We start from the raw sequence: 22,513 nt of genomic DNA on the forward strand, positions 1-22,513 counted from the left end.
CCTGGGACCTTCAGATGAAAGGATAAGATGCTACCACTCGTGCCACAGAGGCTGGCAATATTCTGTTTCATATTCTGTAATTGTTACTCTATTAGTAATAGAGTAATGTCCAAGATAATAATTATGGTTGTGTAAATGATATTTTTTACATTAACTGCATAACGGTATAAATTTTACCTTATGGATTAAAAATTATAGTAAATAATAATTATTGTGTATTTTTTTTCTGTCTTACTCCAGGTGTTTTAAAAAGAAGATGTTCCATGATATGGAAGAAGATAATTCGGAAGAATGAAAAAATAACTAGTTAATTTGTAAGTCACCATCCTAGCAATTACATCAATCATAGTAAATTATACATAAAATAACTTAACCAGAATATTTTTTATTGTGTAATCAATATTTTTATTCGTTTGGTTTTTTATGAAAGAGAATTTTTATACATAGTTTTACTTTAGAGAGAAGCATCTATTGATTTTTACAATCTACAGGTTTTGTTACAACAAGAATACCGCAGTGGTGGTAACGTGGTTTTTCATTTTGTTCAATAATTCACAGTTGCTGATGTACTTGTTCAAGTTCTCTGAAATACAAAATTATGTTGTTTTTTTTTTTTGTTTTTATCACACTAATGTGTGTTATTTATTTTTTTTTAAATTAAAATATTAATCCCCAATTAATTTTTTTTGTAATGTTTCTGACTTATCTTCAGATTGTCATGGGAGGTGTTTAATAAATTTAGATTAAATAAAATTCTAATAATAATAATTATTATATGCACCTTAAGTTAAAAACTATATTACATTTTATTAATATTTGTTCAAATTAAAAAAACAAAGATTTATTAAAGTATAATCGAAGAAAATTAAATAATTTGGTTCCTTAAAATCAGACCTTTCATCAGACTTAAGGGACCAACTCAGGACATGAAAATGACCAAAAAAGGTTTATGGATAAATTACCTACCTTGTTTCATTTTTTCTCTGCTGTCTGCCAATTAAAAACAAAGATGTAAATCCTAAGAATGGATTAGGTATTTTAATGAAATTTGGTGAACACGTACCTTAAATTATCTCTTACAAAACAAATAAGTTTGAAAATTTCAAATATCAGCTGTTAAATTTTTTTTAAACATTAATAGCTTCATAAATAGTAATTTTATTGGATTATGTTTTATTAGTGAAAATTTGGAATTTGGGCTAATTTCATCTGTTTAATTAAGTACATATGAAATACCTGTTATGGAAGGTCTTTACATCCCACTTCTTCAATTAAGCTTTATAACATAAAGCTAATATTTAAAAAAATATATATAATGTTAAGTCGTTTACGGTGAACAAAAAGACATATTTATTGTTCAGATTGGTTGATATACAGCCCTGAAAGATGGATAAAATTGTTGAAGTGGCATGCAAAGATTATGTATTTTGACAATTTTTTTGCTTGCTTTCTCTTACTTCACTAATTTAATTTAAATTAAATTATTTATAATTATTATTTAAATAATAAATTCAATTACAGTCATAAAAGTTTAAGTCTACTTTTACAGTTTTAGTTGTATCTTGGCTTGTTTTCAACCGATTCAAACGATTCACATCGTTATAGTTTCCTCAAAATCTACGGATGTATCATTTAAAATTCCCAATTTATTAGTACATATTCACAAAAAATAAAACTATTGTTGGTTTACTTAGCATTTTTCTCTTTTTTTAATCAGAAGCTGGAAAGTAATTAAGTAACTACATGGATTACCGCTTAGTGTTATTACCCTCTACCTCTTGGATTACGTGTACCCTTTTCCAGAAAAAATAATCAAAGCTTTTAGTCCCTTCTCCTAAGATGCTTACCCTATATTTGGATAGCTCCTAAGAAATGTTCAATTGTAGTTGTGAAAAACTGGCTGTTATAATTTTTTATATGATTTAAATCTATTCTATGTTATTATTATTAACAAAATCAAATACCATTTGTTTTAAAGTTGTGTAATATAATATCAAAAATAAAAATTTCTAACTTTATATTTAACATTATTGCAATCATTACAAAAATAAAAATTTCTAACTTTATATTTAACATTATTGCAATCATTACAAAAATAAATGTTTCATGCAAATGGAGCTTAGTTGCATATCTAAAGTTTTTAATTTTATGATTATAATTATATTATAACTAGTCGCTCGCTGACTGTCTAGCCTGGATTATATTCATAATCCTCATGGTAATGAAAATATTAAATATATTTCAGATATTCATTAACAAAAAAAAAATTAATCATTTTACTTCATTATATTTCTGCTGCAATTGAAACAGAGATATAATGAAATAAAAGGATTAATGGTTTTTTAATAAATATCTTTAAAGTCATAACTTCCAAGGAGGCTAGAGCCTTCATCTGTATCTTAAAACCTTCCCTGAGATAACAAAAATCTATCCTGAAAATTTGAAAGCAGTTGGTTGGTTGGTTCTTGCATAATCCTTTTGCAAACAGACATCCAAAATTTTGCATTTATATATAAGATGAATAGTTTGCTATTTTTGTGATCTATTAGTAATGAAAGAAGAGAGAAACTGTGTAAGCATTGAATTAGGGCATCTGACTTTAAAAATTACCTTATTATTATTATTATTATTATTCAAGTCAGGCAATAAAAATTCACATATTGTACTACTTATTTGTTTCTGGAAAAATTTAATATTAGTAGTATTTATTAAATTTTATCAAATGTAAGTGCCACCAACATTTAACTGGCTGTAATGATCAATTTTATATATTTTAAAATTTCCGAGTGCCCTTTTTACAGTTCTGTCATCTGTAATGAAGTTAACAATAAATGGTGAAATGTTTCATGTTTAATATTTTCAAGAAAACCTACATTTTTTTATTGGTGTACAAAAAAATAATAAATTTCCCAATTGTGTAAGAGATCTTGTTATTAATTTATTAAAAATTAAATTAAATCTTTATCAATATTAGTCTGTCAATAACCATTTAAAAGAATTTTGCTAATTAGATCAAATCTGATATTTTTTAATGCTTTGCTTATTCACATAAGAAACCCAAATATTTTTAGCAGTTAACAGTAAAAAAAATTATTCTGTATAAATATTATTCTCTTCACTCGGTTGCATCACTGTTATTTCATATTAGAAGTATGTTGATGTATTAATAATGGAGTATAAGATCTTTTTTTTTTTTTTTTATTTAAAATTCTTTACTTTGTATTTTTTTTTTTTTAATTAAGGTATTTACATGATTTTCTTTGACAGGTAATCAGGAAAAACTGTTTCAGGTGTTTCTAGAGCAGTTCATTTTTTGCCCTGTACCAATTATTATTTTACAAAAAGTGGTTTGTGCACAGTTTGTTTTTTGTTCACTTTATTTTATTATAGGCTATTCTGTTTTTTATTTCCTTTCCATTTTATGGAATAAATTTAATATGTGAAATTAAAAATTAATTCCATTTTTTTCCTGTTACAATATTATGGAGTTTTTCATCTTGAAGGAATTATCCTATTTAAATAAATTGAAAGTAGGGAAACCATTTTTTTGAGGAGGTTCTATTTTTAAGAGGTTCTGTTTTGTGAAGATTTCACTGTATTTTTACTTCTAAAAGTATAAAATATTATTTTGTTCTTTTTTAATTCCGTGCTTAGATTAAAAAAATACAACAGGTTACAAGTTTATTGGTTGAAACAGTCAAAAGGTAGAAAAATATTAAAAAATATTTTTTTCAATTAAAAAAGAGAATCCAATAGTAGTATCGCCAGTATTATAAATTACATTACTTTTTTTAGAAGCATAAAAACTATGTAAAAGGAAAATTTTCATTAAGTACTGTCATCTTGATAAATTGATGGAAAGAGTTATAAATAACAGACTAAATTTGAGATGGGAGGCATATGGACTTCTTACCAATAAACTGGGAAGCATAGATCTAAAAATGTTTCATTTTCCTAATGCCTGTCTCTAATTTTCTTACAGTTCTTTCTTTTTCCTGAAAAATTAAAACAAAACCTTTGTTTTAAATAAAATATACAAGACCTTTAAACAGAATATCAAAAATGTTTTAATATATTTGTTCATACTAGCACAACTTTATTATTTGTTCATTTAAGCATAATCATCTCACTGTAAACAAAAAGGTATAAATTAATAGAAAAGTGTTTATGAAAAAAAATTAATATCTCTGTTATTAATTGATTTCTTGTGTTGAGATAAATCTAAATCAGTATTTTTATTTGGATAAAAAGTTAACTTTTAAATATTAAGAAAAAAAAAAATAAGGGGTATCATACAAACAGAAAATTAAAATTTGTAGTAGTATTTTAGGTAGAACTAAACATTTTTCTTTGATTTAGAAAATTAATTTGGTATGTTTTTCTTTATATTTTGAATCATTTGTAGAAGTTTGGCATGACCTATTTTAAAATGCCTCTACTCAGTATAGAAACAGGTGGTTTATATCTCCATAGCACTCTGCATTCTTTTATTCCTATTTACCAAAACTGATTCGTCTTATTACTTCTTAATACATAACCTACTGTATCAGGTTTTATTATTTTAGACCTAGAACAGAATAGTGAAATATACTCTTCTAAGATTCAGAGCCACCAATTTGAGTAAATATGATATACAGTTCAAATATGTTTATGTAAAAAATTTTGTAATCCAAAGTTACTGGGAAAATAAACTGTAATTGTTAATGGGAAGGAAAAAATCATTTGGGTTGGTAAGAGTAAAGTCATTTAGGGTCAAGAGTACTAAGGTTCAAATCCTTGTAAAGGCAGTTACTTTTATACGGATTTGTATACTACTAGATCATGGATACCAGTGAGATTGTACTAGACTACACTTTATTTACATTTGTACATATCATCCTCATTCATCCTCTGAAGTAATACCTTACGGAGGCTAAACAGAAAAAGAAAGAAGGGTTGGTTAAATATATATATATTAAAATATATATAATAATAATATATTAATATAATATATATATATTCCTAATTATGGAATTTACGGGTTTAAAATTCTTTAAAATTAAAAAAAATCATTGTGGTAGTATTATTTTAATTAAAAAAAAAAAAAAACTGGCAAATTACTGCATGACTTTTCTGGTTATTAATTAAAAGAGTTATTGCCAAAAAAACAATAAAATATTTATTTTTTGGGGATGAGGAATAAATTGTACAAAAGACTTATAAAAATAAGTATATACAAGTTAAGTTTAACAAATTCACTTAAGCTAAGTTTTCTCAAAATCTAACACTCCCTTCAATAACGTCTAAAATAAAAAAAATAAAATGTTCAAAAACCTTTTCTGCATTTAGGTCTAGGGTCTGTAATTTAAAATAAATTGTCAACATTTCTTGATAGATGTATATATGAAGAAGAAATTTTCAAAAAAATGTTAGAAAAATATTTAAACTGAAGGGAGATAGAGGAAAATAACAAGAAACATGTATTTCAGTTTTAAGAGGTGGGGGTTGACTTCATGAAAAAACATTTGTTTCGATTATATATATTTGCATTGTAGGTAACAAATTTGTTTTAATAAAATTTTTTTCTAAAATGCCTCTGAAAAAATAAATTTTTTCATGATATTCGTGCACCTTCTTAACGAATATGACCAGTGCCCCATACATAGAAATATTTGAGCCAGATCTGAAGAAAATCAATGTGGTCAATTCTGAAATAAAATGCTAAAAGCATTGCGACACACATACATATGTACATGGGTGTATATATATATATATATGTATGTTATTTTAGTGTAGGTGAATTAGTTGGACCCTAAATTGTAAAAAAAAAACCTATATTCCATTTTTGACTTCATCTTAATACTTTCCTCTTTAACATAGCTATTCTATCGATATTGGCCAGGGAAGTAAAATTATTGTAATATTGTTATATTACAAGTAATGGTTTCTTTATTTTTTTTTACTATGTGGTATTACAGTCACTCTTGCATCTCTTTACAGTACAGAAAGTTAACAAAAATAATCAATACTGGCAACAAATCATTTATTAATGAATGCTACCTTTAGATTGCTTTTGATATTTAATATTTTATCATGTTGTCTGCTGTCTTACAACTTGCGTATTGATTTTTTTTTTTTTTTAATAAAATATGCATTAAAAATAGACTTATACACATCAATACAGCACATCTTTTTTTTGTAGTAAACTATTCAGTTTATCTTATCACTTTTAAGAACCAAAACGTTTTGTTTCAGCTTAATTGCCATTTTCAACTTTTTCTAATTATTAAATTTTTTGTAATAAATTTTTGTGTACTTTGTCATAATTTTAAACCATTACCTTTTTTCCATGTTAGCTAATTAAAATCTCTTGTAATTGTAAAATTGTAAATGTAATATTTACAATATAATTATTTTTTTGTTTTGAACCTTTTGGATCAAAGAAGAGATCAATGTCACTCTACCCTGGCTGTTGACTTTTTAAATATTTTTATACTTTTGCAGTTACATAAAATTCTAGTTAGGTGAGATAATAAATTAATAATAATGAATTATTTGAAATATGACATTAAAAAGAAGTTAGAGCAGTAATCATCATTTACCACTTCAACATAATTACATTGCATATTTAGCTTTATGAGTTTCTAAAACAAATTCTATAAACTAATAATGCTAACTAAAATAACCTAAATCATTTAATATGTTTGTTGTTTATAGAATGGAAGAAATAGCAAAAATTAAGTTATTAAGATTGTATCATTCAGCATTTAAACATCTTAAAAATTTTTAAAGAAGTAATTTAAGTGTTACTTGTCACACAATATTTGTAAAAATTTCTATTCAACAAGGTTTATAAAAGTTGACAAAGAATTGTTAGTTTATTTTATTTTATTTTATTTTTTTAAAGGTATAAATATGTTTTCTACACTAAAATATGGTGTGTCCAGGCTAAAGGTACCCAAAGGTAATGGCCTATATTAAGAAAACTAGTTGTAATCTCTTAAACTTAGGCTCAGTTGATAAGAAATATCTTCCTAATTTGTTCTGTATACTCTCAAGGTCAGCAGAATACATATGCACAACTCACAATCCAGTTGTAGTCAGTCGAAATGTGATCCCTACAACACAAGGTTCACTGTGTGCCTTGGTTAATGGATTTTGAATCAGTTACGTGTTAAATGGTGTATATGATCCTTCTACATTCAAGTCTTGAATGTTGGGATATGACTAAGAGAAACTGGAAGTCACCCAAAAGTTTCAATCGGTGATGAGATTGTGATAGTGATATGCAATGCGTTCACTACTAGTCCTGGAAATTCAGTCAGGTGGTTAATTATGACCTACAAATTCCTTGTTCCACTGTTCTCAACTTTGTTCATAAAAGGCTCCATTTGTAAATGTACAAGTTAAAACTTCTTTATCATATTAAACCAAATGATCACCTCTAAGATATTAGTTTGCTGCAAAGGTAATGCACCATGTTGAAAATAATCCTAATTATCTTGATACATTGTTATTTAGTGAGCCAACCTTTCATACGTGCAGGAAAGTTAACAGACAGTTGTCAAATACTGGTACTGGTACTGAAAGTCCCTGTACAGTAATTGAAAATGAAAGGGCCTAACACTGCATTGTGAGATGGTTTGCTTACATGTGCGTATTCGCTACCTTGAGAGTATATAGAACAAATTTTAGAGATCTTAACTGTCAATTACACCTATGTTTAAGAGATTATGACAACTGGTTTTTTAAATACAGGTTGTTTCTGTTGGATACCTTTACCCTGGACACCCTATACTTAAATTAATCATGGCTCATAATAAACCAAAAAGTAGTTAATTTAGAAAAAAAAATTGTTAATAAATTGTGTTATGAATTGCTCAGCCATTTCAATATAACCCGGCAACAACAATCTACTGTTTTTTTAATTACCATTAGATCTTTCATATCTTCCTTGTTAAAATATTTGTATGCTATGTTCAAAGTATTCTATTATAAAAAATAAATAATACGAGTATGTTGAAAAATGTAGCATTTCAATATATTTATTAAAAAAAAATTAAATATTTTAAAATAAATTTTATTATGTAAGATGATAAAAATCAGATAATTTTTTATGGTATAATGTACCTAATAATGGTTGTACGGGCTCTACAAATTTTATAAAATGAAAAAAATATAATAAATGAATTGTCTTTAAATTAATGAAACTATTTCTTAGATCTTTTTGACATAATTATTTGCAACATCCTCAGAGGGATTTTTCAGTATTGTTTACAGCTCCCACCTTAAAAAGATTAAGATCCTAACTAAACAATATATTGAGTTTATTTACCAAATATGCTGTTTTTATTAGGTATCGTGTGTTTGTTAATTTCATATTATTCAACACATTGATTCGTTTAAACGTTTGTGTTTATGTGCTTTGTAAAACATGACTTTTAATAATTTTTTTGTATTTGTTTGTACTGTTTGGCAAACTAAATAATTTTAAAGTTAAATTTTTCTTTAACTTTTTTTATATCCAGTGCTAAATCTAGGATAAGGATAAAAAATGTAATCCTTAAATAATTTTAAACATTATAAAATAAATATTCAAACTATATATTTTATTACTAATTCATAATATGAGATCACTTTTCTTCTAGTGTTTAGCAGGATTTATATCTACGTATTATTAGATTAAATAAGCTACATTAATTCCATAATATTTTAATTATTAATGACCTGTTTATAGTTATTTTCATTTATATTAATTAAAATTATTTGTATGTATTAATATTTTCATAACTATATATACAAAGAAATTTGTTTTTCAAATTTTGAAAATAATCATGTATAATTTTCTTACAGAAATCTGTAATACATATTTTATTATTTAAATCCCATTTTTCAAGCTTTTTTTATTTGATGTTTCAAATCAATATTGATTGTTCATCTTTGATAAATTAGTGTAGGTTGTTAACTGTTTTATTCTGTTAAAAATCAATATGTCTTATATCATTCACACATTGAAAGGTGAATCATTCAATATATATTTAATAAAAGTTTATACGGTTGTCCTGAGGTATAAGATATAAAAATATACCATTCTTGTTTTGAAGTAGATAATTAAAAATCCACATAGTTTTTAAAATAAAATTTTAAGAATTAATTTTTTTCCAGTGTGCTTTTTCTGTAGCCATTTTGGTGAAAGATTATTTAAAATAAATTTAATTAAAATTAAATCTTTTAATAAAAATTACTTTTAAATAATAATAATTAATATAGTAAGTTAAAAATTACATTACATTTTATTAATATTTATTAGTTCTGATTTAAAAAAATCAAAATTTACATAATTGAAGAAAAATTACTTTTTACTTTTAAGGGTTGTTTTTTAACTAGATGTTTTAGTTTATTTTACATTTTTAGTGGTATAAGTGTGAGGTGACGATTTCCAGGCCTGGATAAGAAAATGACATTTTTCTACATTTTGATTTTTTTTTCAGCATAAGTGTAGTTCAGGGTTCCACAAGAGCGCTTATGACTGTTCAGTATGTCAATTTATCCAACTTTGTAAAATAGCCATCTTTGGCGGCAATCTCTAACCTCCAAGGTATTTTTTTAGGTTAGGAAATAAGTGATAGTCTCTGGGAGCAAGATTAGTCTCATCACAAATCGATATAAAAATTCCTCTGGATTGCATCGAAAGAGATTGAGACATTTGCTTGGAATTTTTTTTGTCATTGTTTTTAGCAGTAGCATCCATTACCACACACTTTTTCATGCCCAACTGTTTTGGCAAAATATTGTACATGTTTTCTGCTGACATGCCTACAGACTCTGCCAACTTTTCATTGTCACGCGTCGATCTGCCAATATGATTTTATGCACTTTTTCTTTCATTTGTGGTTTAGTCATTTTAGAAGGACATCCACTACATGATTCATCAATAGTGTGTGTTCAACTAATGATCCTTAATTCCTTTGCACGTAATCCTATCAGAAGTAATGTAAGTAGTTTACAAAGGAATGTAAGTAGAATACAAAGTGATGTACCGATTTAAATGTAAACTAATTAAAAATGGAATCATTCACTGCCATCAAGAAATTAAGCATACTAATCCCCTTCTCTGTGAGAGGCCTTTATTTTGTATAAATATGGGTAGGTTTATATCAAATACTTCCCTTACTTAAAAAAAAAAAAAATAACTCACAAAATATGAGAAAGCCAGGTATCTTGACAAAAATATGAAAATGAGTGTCAAAAAGAAATCTCTTCCAAGGATTGATGGATTGTTTTTATATTTTACTGTTCAAATTTTTCTATTCTTTTTTATTTATTTTTTAACGTGAACCTCACAATGACATCAGTCTATTCAACATAAATTTTAATACTAAGCCATGATTAATTATTATTTTATAATTTTGCAGTAATACAATAATTCTATCTTCTAATTCCGTAAGGATAGCAATGTCAAAGGAAGGTCCTTTAATAAAAAAAGCAAATTACTATTTAGTAAAAGTCTGAAATTACAAAGTTAAGAAAGAGATAGGTTGCCAAATGCTATACTAATGGAGTGTGTTGTTATATGGAAGTGAAACATGGACATTGGGAGGTTTATGAAATGTGAATATCAAAAAGGATGAATGAGTAAAGTGAAGAAAGAGGAAATAATGAACAGGATTGAAGAACATTTATGCAGGAAGTCTCAAAACAAAAGAAAACTGGATGGATGGACATGTGATTATAGGAAGTGGAGTCTCTACAACTGCAGTAGAAGAGAAAGGAAGTGAAAAAAAAATAAGAAGAATGAAGTCAATAGACGATGTGAAGATTAGAAACTACAAGGGAGCAAAGAAGAAGGCTTGACATAGAAATTAATGGAGACATCAGAGATCTAAAAAAACCTACTACAGAGTACCAAGTGATGATGAATTCTCTAAGAATTCTATTACATATTCTGTAATTATTACTGTCTTATTGTATTTTCATCATAACTTTTAATAGTAAGTTATGCTGATAGAATAAAATTAAAAATATTGTCATCAAATCAATTTAACAATATAATTTATTATTTTAAAAGTCTACTATTTACGTAATTAGAAGATTTACAATGGGGCCATCAGAAAAAGTAATTCTATCTTTTTGTTAAGTGCCATAACTGTAGTGTTTGTAGACAATCTAACATAAGTTACAGTTCACTTTTAAAAACTTACTAATTTTCAAGAAAAGATTTATGCCAGGTTTATTGGGGAAAGTGAGAAAAAAGTCGTTCTCCTGCTGTCCTCTTCAATAAAGAAAATATACTGTAGGATCAGTATCCCATTCACTCTGTTCAGTTAAGTACTAGCTGTATAGAGAATATCATTACTTTCAGAGTAATTTAAGAAGTACCAATCAGTACTCTGATTGGTGCTTCTTAAATTATATGTATCCCAATTATATTAAAGTCTGGGACAGATAACAGGAGAGATAAAAACAACAATTTTTATTTTTTTAATTTTAGGTAATTATCTAAGGAAGAATGGACAAAGAATATGGAAAGGGAAAGGGTAGTGGATAGGAACAGTCAACCCACAGAGGGGCTGAATCTAATTATAATAAATTACCACAGATTTTGAATACTATAATCAAATACTTTTTCTAAAATGCAAGGAGAAAACATGTTATTTTCATTTACACGCATGTGTTACTAGTGGTGCATTTTGGTTATTGGGATTCAATTAATAGCGAAATTAATTAAATACGGAGTTGTCATTTAGAATTTGGAAAAGTCTAGTTACTAAATGTTGGCTAATTATTACTGAGGAAGTATAATAATCTAGCAATAATAGATAATAGATTATGTGACTGTTGAAGAAACTGTTTGATAAAAAAGTATTTTTAGGCTAGCTTTTGATTCAGTTATTTCTGTTTTATGTTTTATTAAATTTTTTGTAATTTTATCATCAGATGATATTAAAATTCATATATTTATATTATTATATAGAAAAATAATAAATAATGACCAGCATAATCATGATTGAAATGATAATTTTTTACATTAATTTTGTAACCATGTAAATTATTGTTTTACTTAACATATTGAATTTATAGTAAATAATTGTTAATGTGTGTTTTATTTTTAATTTTTCAGTCTTATCGCACAGCCATTTTAATAAAGATGTTCCATGATATGGAAGGAGATAATTTGGAAAAATTAAAAAATAACAGATCTAACAAATTAATTTATAAGTCACCATCCTACAAGTTACATCAATCGTAGTAAATTATATATAAAATAACTTAACCAGAACATTTTTTATTGTGCTACTAATATTTTTATTATAAGAACATTTGGTTTTTTTTTTATGAAAAACTTTTTATGCGTATTTTGTGCTTTGGAGAGAAGCATCTATTGATTTTTTAGAATCTACAAGTTTTGCTGTGACAAGAATAGAGCAATAGTGGTAGCATGTTCTTTTTATTTTGTTCAATTATTCACAGTTACTGATGTACTTGTTTGTGTTCTACATAATAAAAAATTATGTTTTCTGTATCTTATCACACTAATATGTGTTATTATTTTTTTAATTAATAATATATATTTAAATTATTTTTTTTTGTAATTTTTCTGACTGTTATGTTCAGATTGTCCTGGGAGGTATTGTTCCAATTAAGGGACCAACTCGCATCAAAATTAACAATCAAAATTTGTATGGATAAATGCCCTATTTTGTTTCATTTTCTCTCTATCCGCCATTTTATGATTTTTTTCCATAAAAAAATGTTCATTTTAGGAATAAATAAGACATTTTAATGGAATTTGACAAATATATACCTAATAATATCTTCCACAAAATAAATAAGTTTGAAAATTTCCAATTATCAGCTGTTTAAATTTTTTAAACATTAATAGCTACATAAATTTTAATAGTTTTATTTAATGGTGTCATAGAGGTAAACTTCATGCAAAATATTTAGTGAAATATTCACAGTGTGCTCTGTTGCTCCTTTTTCTTGTTCAGTTATTTAGTTGTTCAATAGAAAAACTGAATAATTATCCGCTTACATGGTAAACTGCAATAAATTCCAAATTTTTCTTAATGTAATCTTTGTTCCAAAATCTCATGAGGATTATTTATATGTTAAACCCCACTGATCTGGTTATTGACATGGCCTGATATGAAACCAGATATCATGTGAAAAAATTGTTACATCTAGAACTTTTCTTTTTTATTTATAATATCCCAAAAGTACTAGCAATATTTAACACATTCAGGAAAATCAGTATTATTTAACTTTTGCACTACAGTTATTTTGTACAGATGTAGTTTAAAGTATTTATTTAGTGTTCTGAGTGAACTAGTGTTTGAAATTTCAGTTTGCTGCCCTAATTTTCTGATGGAAGTTTCAGGACTTAAGAGTTAGTTATACAATGAGAGACATCATCCAACTTTTCCTTTAACAGGATGATTGATGCTCTGGATCTGATTGTGTGTTTGACAGATACAGTTTCTTGAAAGTTACTGATCATATTTCTCAAAGCATTGTGATGTGGAACATCAATGTTTGGTCCATGTATACAAAATATATTTTTAACGAAAACAAAAAAACAGTTTTAAGTGTTACAATTAATTATCTCACACTGGAAACAAAGGAGAAATAAAACCTTCAATAGATATGGAAATAAAAAGTCTTGTCAACATTAAAACATGATAACCAGCTGCAAACAAGTTAGCTATTATTTTCACTGCTGACACATGTTTATTTGTATTTTATTGAGGCCCAGATTCTTTTGTTTAGTTGCAGTTACATTTGGGATGAATTTACAAATAGGAAAAGCAGTAAACTATTAATTTTGAAGAGAGAGAGAGAGAGAGTTCAAAAAACCTAAATAGGACTCGAAAGGTGGTATCCATCTACCATTTTAATTTTTCTCAGTTAGTTTTATTTTTATAAGCTAATGATCGCTACAGTATTTTACGTACTATTAATATTATCTTGGAATAACACTCCTCCCAATCACAGATTTTGTCATTAAATGACCTAGTGATAGAAATGCAGTATAAATTAATAAGTATAATTAAGAGTATAATGCAGTGATAAGAAATAAACAACAACTGTGCTGGATTTGAAGACAAGAAAAAAAAAATATATATATATATATATATATATTTCTTTAATGCTGTTTTCTTTCTTTTTTTTTTTTTGAAAAATTTATACAAAATGATTCACGAGGAATGTAACATACGTTTAGGATATGTTCTACTGTTGAAAATAAAGATGAAAGTTCACAAAAACATAAGTTACATAGTGAGAGCTGGCGAAAGATTTTTCCCTGATTTCTGCGCCATTGGTAAAATTCTTGGTTGTAATCGTTAGACCCCCACATAAAGTGGTAAATTTAGTGGTTTTATATGAAATCTGACCTAAAATATTGAAAAAATAGATCCTAGAACTACATTTTTAATAGTTTTTGAGAAATTTGGGATAAAGGATAAATGTCATTAAAGACTTTGTCAAGCAGAGTGCTGAATCCGGTGTGGTGGAGGACATTTTCAGCAGTTTTTACTCGTATTTAATTGTTTGAAAATCAGTTTTATTGTTTGTATTTGTTATTTTTCTAAAATATTTATTCTTTTGTTTTATATTGTTGAAAATTTCATTTTGTTTAACACCTTGTTAAAGTCCGTCATGTTTTGTTTTTTTATCAACTTTTTTTTTTGGTTTTACCTCCAGGTTCGCAGTCAAGCAATTCATTCCATAGAGGATGAGATGAATGTTTTGTAGCATGTGTGAAAAACGTGCCATGCTTGACCGGGATTTGAATGGGTGAAAGGTCGAGGTTTTTTTTTTTGTCTTCAGTCATTTGACTGGTTTGATGCAGCTCTCCAAGATTCCCTATCTAGTGCTAGTCGTTTCATTTCAGTATACCCTCTACATCCTACATCCCTAACAATTTGTTTTACATCATTGGTTTTACCAGGTTTTTTATCAGCTTAAAAATTCTTTTGTTTGTATTTATTTTCTATGGGCTTTATTCATATCATTCAGAATTAAATTCACTGTAAGTTTTGTTTAAAACTTCTGTTTGTTTATTACACATTTAACAGTTATTTTACGCCAAATATAAAATACTTTCATTTTTTTTTAATCTAACCTGTTGTCCTTTACACCAAATTTCTCATAAACAACTAAAAATGCAATTCTAGGACCTATTACTTCCTTGTATGAAGTAAAGGAAGTATTGTGATCACGAAGATTCTGGGGTTTCTAGATTTCAATGGAAATATCCATTTTGACCATCACTGAATCCATTTGATCAGTTTCAGTATGACATCTGTACATACTTATGTATCTCGCATAACTCAAAAATTATTAGCCGTAGGATGTTGAAATTTTGGATTTAGGATCGTTGTAAAAGGAGAACATCGTTCTCCTTTTGATTGTAATAAACTGAACCAAAAGTGTCCAAAAAAGCCCAAAATCAAAGAATTTGGATTTTTGACTTTTTCTTAACTGCAGAAATAAGCCCTCATTGAGAGCTTTTCAACGATATATAAGTGGTACATATTTTCATTGGTTCCAGAGTTACAGCCAAATAAAATTTTAATTAATGAAATTTTTGGATCTTAGGGAAAGGCACATTGGTTCAAATCAGACTTCACCTCCTTTTTTTTTAACTTTTTTAAAATTAAATATTAATAATTTTAACTTCACATTGTAAACAAATTTTTAAAATGAATATTATTAATTCAATAACAAAAAAAAAAGAAAAAATGTCAGAAGTTTTTAATGAAATAAAATTATATGTACTTTTCATTTTAAAAAAATGTGTAAATGTAATTTAATAGACGTACAAGGAGGTCATGTGTTATCCACATCAGATTTTTTTTTTCAGGTCAGATTTCATTTAAAACCACTAAATCTCATCCTTAATTTTGATCTGAGGAATTACACTCTAGATTAGTTTTACCAAAAGTGCAGAAATCTTTCATTAGTCCCCTTGTTAACAAAGCATTTCCAAACCTATGTTTATATGAACTTTTTTCATTATTTTCAGCAGTAGTACATATCCTAAAAGTTTGTTACATTCTCCATGAATCACTGTATAATCAATAATACCTGACATAAAATGTTGTAAAGGATAAAAAAAGGTTATTAAAAAAGAGAAATGGAATAATACAAAAATTATTGTTCTTCTTTATAACAAATTATCATAGCAATAATCAATTAATGATTTCTACTTCAAAAAATATTTTTTTAATTTCTTTTTTTTTATACAAAAGTAAAAATTAATTGATACAGATAAATAATATTCACAAAATTTATCAGAGAAATACTGAGCAGAATATGTAAGTATTATGTTACATAGAAGTTATGTTACAGAACACTAAGCATTTCTACTAACAAAATTAAACATTTTATGAACTTTTATAAACTACGGTTCATGAAATGAATAATATTTAACCAAAAATTGGCAAAGTTAACATTTAAAAAAAGTACCATTTTTGATAGAAAGGCTTAATATTCTGTGTTAATTATTTAGTTTTGCAAAGTGTGTTCAGATGGAAATTATAGTAACTAATGTATGTATAACATTTTTTTTTATTTTTTTTTTTTTTTTAGTACAGAGTGTAAAAAAGTTAAAAACATTATTATACATGTAGGAGTCTTTATTGATAAAAATGAGGTGTTTCCACAACTTTTTGCTTAGATTATGTTACACATAACACTTACATTAGCGGGTTGTAATAACAAAATGTTATTACAACATTTTGGTTTTTGGTTTTTGGTTTTAGGAGAATTAGAGACATTTTCAGAAATTATCTTTATAACATTGGATATCCCCCATTCCTACTCTGTTATAGGAATTTCATTCCTACTACGTTTTTTACTCTAGAAATTCAATATTTTTTTATGATGTTTTATATTTTTTTATGATTTGCTAAACTTAAATCATTAACTTCATTCAATATTCATTTAAGCATATGTGTATTAAAAAGTAACCGCTGAAACAAAATCAAAATTTTATAATTAATTCAACTGAAAACAATATGTCTCTTAAAAACAGATACAACAGCATCTGAAGAAACCCATAAATTCTTCCATTAAGAGTCCTAAGTAGTTTATCCCTTGATAAGATCTCACTGTGACTACAGAAATGTACAGAAATCTAAATAAAAGGTTTCATTATGTGGATATAAAATTAAATTGTTGCAAGAAATCCAAGACTGATTAAAGAAAATGTTAAACATTTTTAAATTATAATTTTTACCGATGAAATTTTTTTTTTCATGTAAATGGATATTTTAATCAGCACATTCATAAATATGAAAAGTGAAAACCAATGTATATATTGTGAGAAGTCTTCTGAGATTTTTCTTAAGTTTTTATTTTTTTTATTTAAGATTTTGCAGCAAGGCTTTATCTATTTAAACATACATATGCATACACACACACACACACACACACACACACACACACACACACACACACACATGCACATACTTAAAACTTTATCATGCTTGTTAAAACAATAGACAGGAAACTAAATTCCTTAATCACTCCACTGGCACCTTTTCTACCAGACACCAAGCAAGTATTGGCTTCTCAAATTTGGCATCTTCAGCATGGATCCACAGAATTGATAATAGTGAAAAGGGATACAATAAGGTATGGGCAATCCTTTTAATATATCAGGGTAGATTGAAGTAATTCACCTTCTTGCTCCTAGCCTAAAAATGTCTATGTTAAATGTGATTTAATGAAAAGTCTTGTAATTGCAATGCTCTTCAGTATGTTTATATTGATATGTTAAAAACATTTCTTTCTTCAAATTTATAAACTCAAGATTGCAAACAGCATTTATTTTCTGAAAGATAGTGTACTATTCTGTTTTAATGCCCTTAAAGGCTTAAGGCACTAATATGTGCTCAATGAACCATTAGACTAAGATCTAAAGCAAATAAAAAACATTAAATTTAATATCATTAATTTCCTCTGGAAAATCTTAATGGCTGTTTTCAAAACTAAATTTCTTTGAATTTTAAGTATTCTTTTTCAATCTCTAGGACAGTTTTGATTGATGATGACAAAAAAGATTTTAAAAATGAATTAATAGTGAAAACATTGAATGTAATTTTTTTCAATTAGTAAAACTACAAAGAGTCTAAAAGAGAAATTTGTAAAATTAACTAATTGAAACTTATGATAAGGGTCAGACTAGAAAAGCAAATTGTTAAATAGGTAATTTATGATGTATTTTTCTGATTCAGCCGAGAGTGATCTCTAAATCTACATTAGTTTTAGCTATGAATTTTACTATACAGCTGTAATAACACTGGTCTACAGCATTTTGTCCCAGAGCAAGTAGAAGTGGTATTTATATGTATTTTTCTCCTTGAATTCAAAAAAGTTAACAAAATTTTTCTATCCTCCTTAGTTTTTAGGTTACACCCAGTTCAGTGTTATAAATGTTATGGAAATTATACAATTATATTACAGTTATATGCATTTATAATACATAAATGAATAAAAAAAATTGTATGGATTAAGGATTTAAAAATAATTAGTTTGATTTGAAAGAAAGTCTGCAATAGCATAGAACAATATAATAATTAGTCATAATTGTGGGATTATGCAATTCTAAAATGAACCAACATGGCTTTCGTACAGACTTAGTCGTCATTGTTTGTCAAAGTGATGCCACAAGCAACATCTGTTTTGTTTATGTCTGAGTTACTGGTTCAAACCATATCCAGTCTGTGTTCAGTATTCACTCTGTTGACATCTGTACATCTTTTGTGTGTATGTGATGATATAATATAATTCAGTGTAAACATTTCTCAGTTACGACATATTCTAAATTTGCATTTCATTTTTTGAATTCAAAACATGTGAATATCTTTGTAATGTTTGTATATTGTATGATTTTGCAAAATGCCTTGAAATTGTGTAAACCTCCTGGACAGTTTTGCTACATTTGTGGCTAGGTAATATTTAAATTTCAGCAACGTAATTTTACTCCTCTCATCAAAAAATGTTATGAGGTTTATTTTGGCTGCAAAGTTGGTGTTCATGACAAACATTGGGCCCCTCACATTTGTTGTGCTGCTTGTGTCAGACTTCTTACAGGCTGGTCAAAAAGAGTTCTCAGCACAAGGACTTTGCTGTTCGAATGATTTATTGGCAATCAAAAGATCATGGCACCAGTTGTTACTTTTGTCTGACTAATATTGCAGGCATTAGTTCAAAACCAGAGCTGTAAAAAGACTATAACTATCAACTGAAAAAAGGTATATTATTTCTGTGATTGGCAAATCCATGCGTAAATGAATTTTATTAGCTTACAATTATCATGTCTTGAGAAGATTTACAAGCCAATAGATCCCAAATGCACAGCAGTTGCAGAAATAGCAAATTTACTTAATGCAGTGTTTACTTGGATAATGTGAACATATTGTTAAATATTACATAGAACACACTAACTTTTCTAACAAAAATCTTATATCAAATTTATAACATTGAAAATTTATCAAGCAGTTAGCTGATTGAAGGTGCAAGCAAAGAAAAAAGAAAATGCATCACTGACTCGTGCAAATTAATAAAGTTTTAACAAATTTTTAAATCTTATATGATAGGTTAATTCAAAATTAATGTAAAATAAAGAAGTTATGGAAGTTATATATTATAATGTTGCATGCTAGAAGGAATTGTATGACATGCAGACCATGTGGGGACCTGCAGAACTCTGGACCACTCAATGAGGGAAGATGAAGGCCCTGTTTACACAGAAGTCCATCTATAATGGTCAGTGCATCACAAAATGGTTCAACAGCGGCCAAGAGTGGGCATTGGCTATTAAGTAAGTATATCATTATCAGAGACCCTTGGAGATGCAATTAATATACAGTCCTAGAAGCAACACTTTCATTCGTTTCTGTACAGGATTTGACTGTATAATAAATATCATTACTCATTTGATTGGTGTTGTTTATATCTTTAAATAATCTAGATATATTACAGCTACAAGAAAGTCTAGGACATATAATTCCTTTTTTATAGGAAACAACGAAAAATTATTTACAATAGAAATTGCAATTACATGTTGCAGCTATTTTTATATTATGTATTTTAGAAAAGAACAAATTCCTTAAGAAATAATCTTAAATTTAAAGTTTTATAACTTTTTTTTGTAACAATACATGAGAAATATTGTAATAAACTATTAATTTTTAATAACAACCGAATCAAATTTACTTCAAATTAATTTTTTTAATTGTATCATAACATTTTCAATAGATCTTGTATTATCAGGATTGTACTGTTATTTTGTTAGTAAGAAAATGTTAATAGTTTTGTGAAATTTAAATTTTGTTTTATTCATATGTCTCCAACTGGATGTGTGTTATTTATATAATTATTACTGTTTAATAATAATACTGTAATTATGTTAACTGTCTATTGTATACATATGTATAAATATTAGATTATATTCTCCATTTTCATATGAAGAAAAATGTACTCTTGAAAGCACCCATTTTGATGTATTTAGAAAATGAATTGTTTTTATACACTTTTTTGCCATTTTCGTTGATGCTAGCAACAAGAGTTATCTCTATTTTATTATCCAACTATTAATTACAAATACCATTACTTGTATTCCAAGCTTCTCTCTTTCCTTTCATTTTAGGCCTTCAATTTTTTGTTGTATCCTCTCATTTTATTCTCAGTTTACTGTTACTTCCATGATTTTACAACTTATCTACTTTGTTGTGCTTATCTATTTTACTTCTTTCAATTTTTTATCTATTGCTAATTTTATTTGTACATGATATATTAATTATAACAGTTGTTTTACAGATTAAATAATATTAAAATATTCTATGGTGATACAAGATTTAAAATGCTGAGTCCATTGAATGCTTTATTAAATATTTCTGTAAATGCTGTACTGACAATATCATTTATAAGTGGTTTAATTACTGCAAAACCAGGTCTCCATGTAGCATTAATTACACGATCCATAATTCCTTCTAAAATAAAAAAAAATAAATTTAAATTTTAGCCAAATAGTATGAATTTATGAGACTGATTAATTTAATAGTTTATGTTAATGTAAATAACTCAGTCTTGACTATATAATTGTTCCCACCAAATCAATGAATTCAAGTATAATCAGGAAAACGAGCAAATGGATACTGATCATCTAACTTCATCATGCAGTACGTACATCAGTTTGGTTCTTAGAAGAACAATGTTCTTAGATATTTTCTTGGCAATGTAATTTTTAATATAATTTTTCTGCACATAAATTTATGTGGTTTTAGTTATTTATTAACAATAAATTGTTCTTAAAATAGTCATGGTTTTAAATTTCAAATTATTACTATATACTATAACTAAAAACATATTGATAATTAAAATTAAACTCAATTCATTACATTTGTAATATTGTAAATTTTTCAAGTCAATTAACTGAGCATAATAAACTTGAAAACTAGAATACACAATTATATTTTGTTGAGTCCTGTTTAGAAGGAGAAGATTGAAAAAATACAATTATATTCCTGTGACAACAAATTATAGTACAGTAAATTCTGTTATCTGATTGCTTTTTTTTAATTACACTATAATAAAATAATATACATATATGCACACACCACATTTTGATTTTATTAAAAAAAAAATAAAATAATAACAATATAGTAAATAAAAGAAAAAGTGATACTTCTATCACTTTTATTTTGCATCCCTTATCCGATCTCTAGATTAAAATAAATTGAATAGTTAGAAACGAGGTATAAATGATAATCTAACAAAATGGAAATTACTACAACCTGATTCAGATAGAGAAAGCATTAAATATTAAATTAAAATTTACAGCATTAGAGTGTAAAAATATTGCTTAAATAATGGATTTTGAAAAAATTTTGTCATGATACATTTGAAAATCATGGCTACAAAAATCACAATGATGCATAACGATCACAACTGTTGACTGCCTCATCACATACCTGACTTATTAAAAAATTTTAAGTATTATAGTTGGATATTACTGATACAGAAGAATGGTTGATTGAAATTTTACAGCGATTGCTGTTGAGTAGTATAAATGAGGTGATAAATTATTTCTGTTGTAGTACAAAAATTAGATAAATCTATGGAAGAGCAGAAGAGAAAGATAAGCCTATTAAAATGCCTCATATTGGATCTAAGTAGGCGATGATATGACTCTTCAGAAGATCCTTTATATACTGTTGATATACTTTGTTGAAGATTTAGCTGCCAAATCGCAAAAATGATCTACGAAATAGATCAATATAACTGATTTTTATTTTAATTTAAAAAAAATTGTCATCATATTTATTTATTTTTTTTTAATTCATAAAGAAATTTATTTTACATAACATAAACACTATTATAACACATCTTTTTAAAATACATCATATCTCATTTTATCACATTTTTTTAAAATTATACTTTGGGAAGTTTCATTTTTTGTTCTTATGAATCATGATCACAGTCCACTAACAAAGGGCTGTCAGTTTACAACAGAGTTTAT

General features: G+C 26.6%; 1 protein-coding gene and 1 long non-coding RNA gene across 2 annotated transcripts in view; one reads left to right on the forward strand and one right to left on the reverse strand.

Annotated features, from left to right (window-relative positions):
- The window catches only part of LOC142333219 (uncharacterized), a 62,998-nt gene extending 50,456 nt beyond the window's left edge, over positions 1-12,542 (forward strand). The window contains exons 4-5 of the long non-coding RNA XR_012758557.1: positions 241-314; positions 12,101-12,542. This is a non-coding gene — a long non-coding RNA (uncharacterized LOC142333219). The remainder of the gene's footprint in view (positions 1-240; positions 315-12,100) is intronic.
- Positions 12,543-16,484: 3,942 nt separating this feature from the next.
- Jhbp16 (Juvenile hormone binding protein 16) overlaps positions 16,485-22,513 on the reverse strand; it is a 35,668-nt gene continuing 29,639 nt past the window's right edge. The window contains exon 6 of the mRNA XM_075380091.1: positions 16,485-20,984. Coding sequence (XP_075236206.1) covers positions 20,833-20,984 — 152 coding nt within the window. The 3' untranslated portion in view covers positions 16,485-20,832. The remainder of the gene's footprint in view (positions 20,985-22,513) is intronic.

This window comes from Lycorma delicatula, chromosome 12, assembly GCF_047948215.1.
Source record: "Lycorma delicatula isolate Av1 chromosome 12, ASM4794821v1, whole genome shotgun sequence".
In the NCBI taxonomy this organism is placed as follows: domain Eukaryota; kingdom Metazoa; phylum Arthropoda; class Insecta; order Hemiptera; family Fulgoridae; genus Lycorma; species Lycorma delicatula.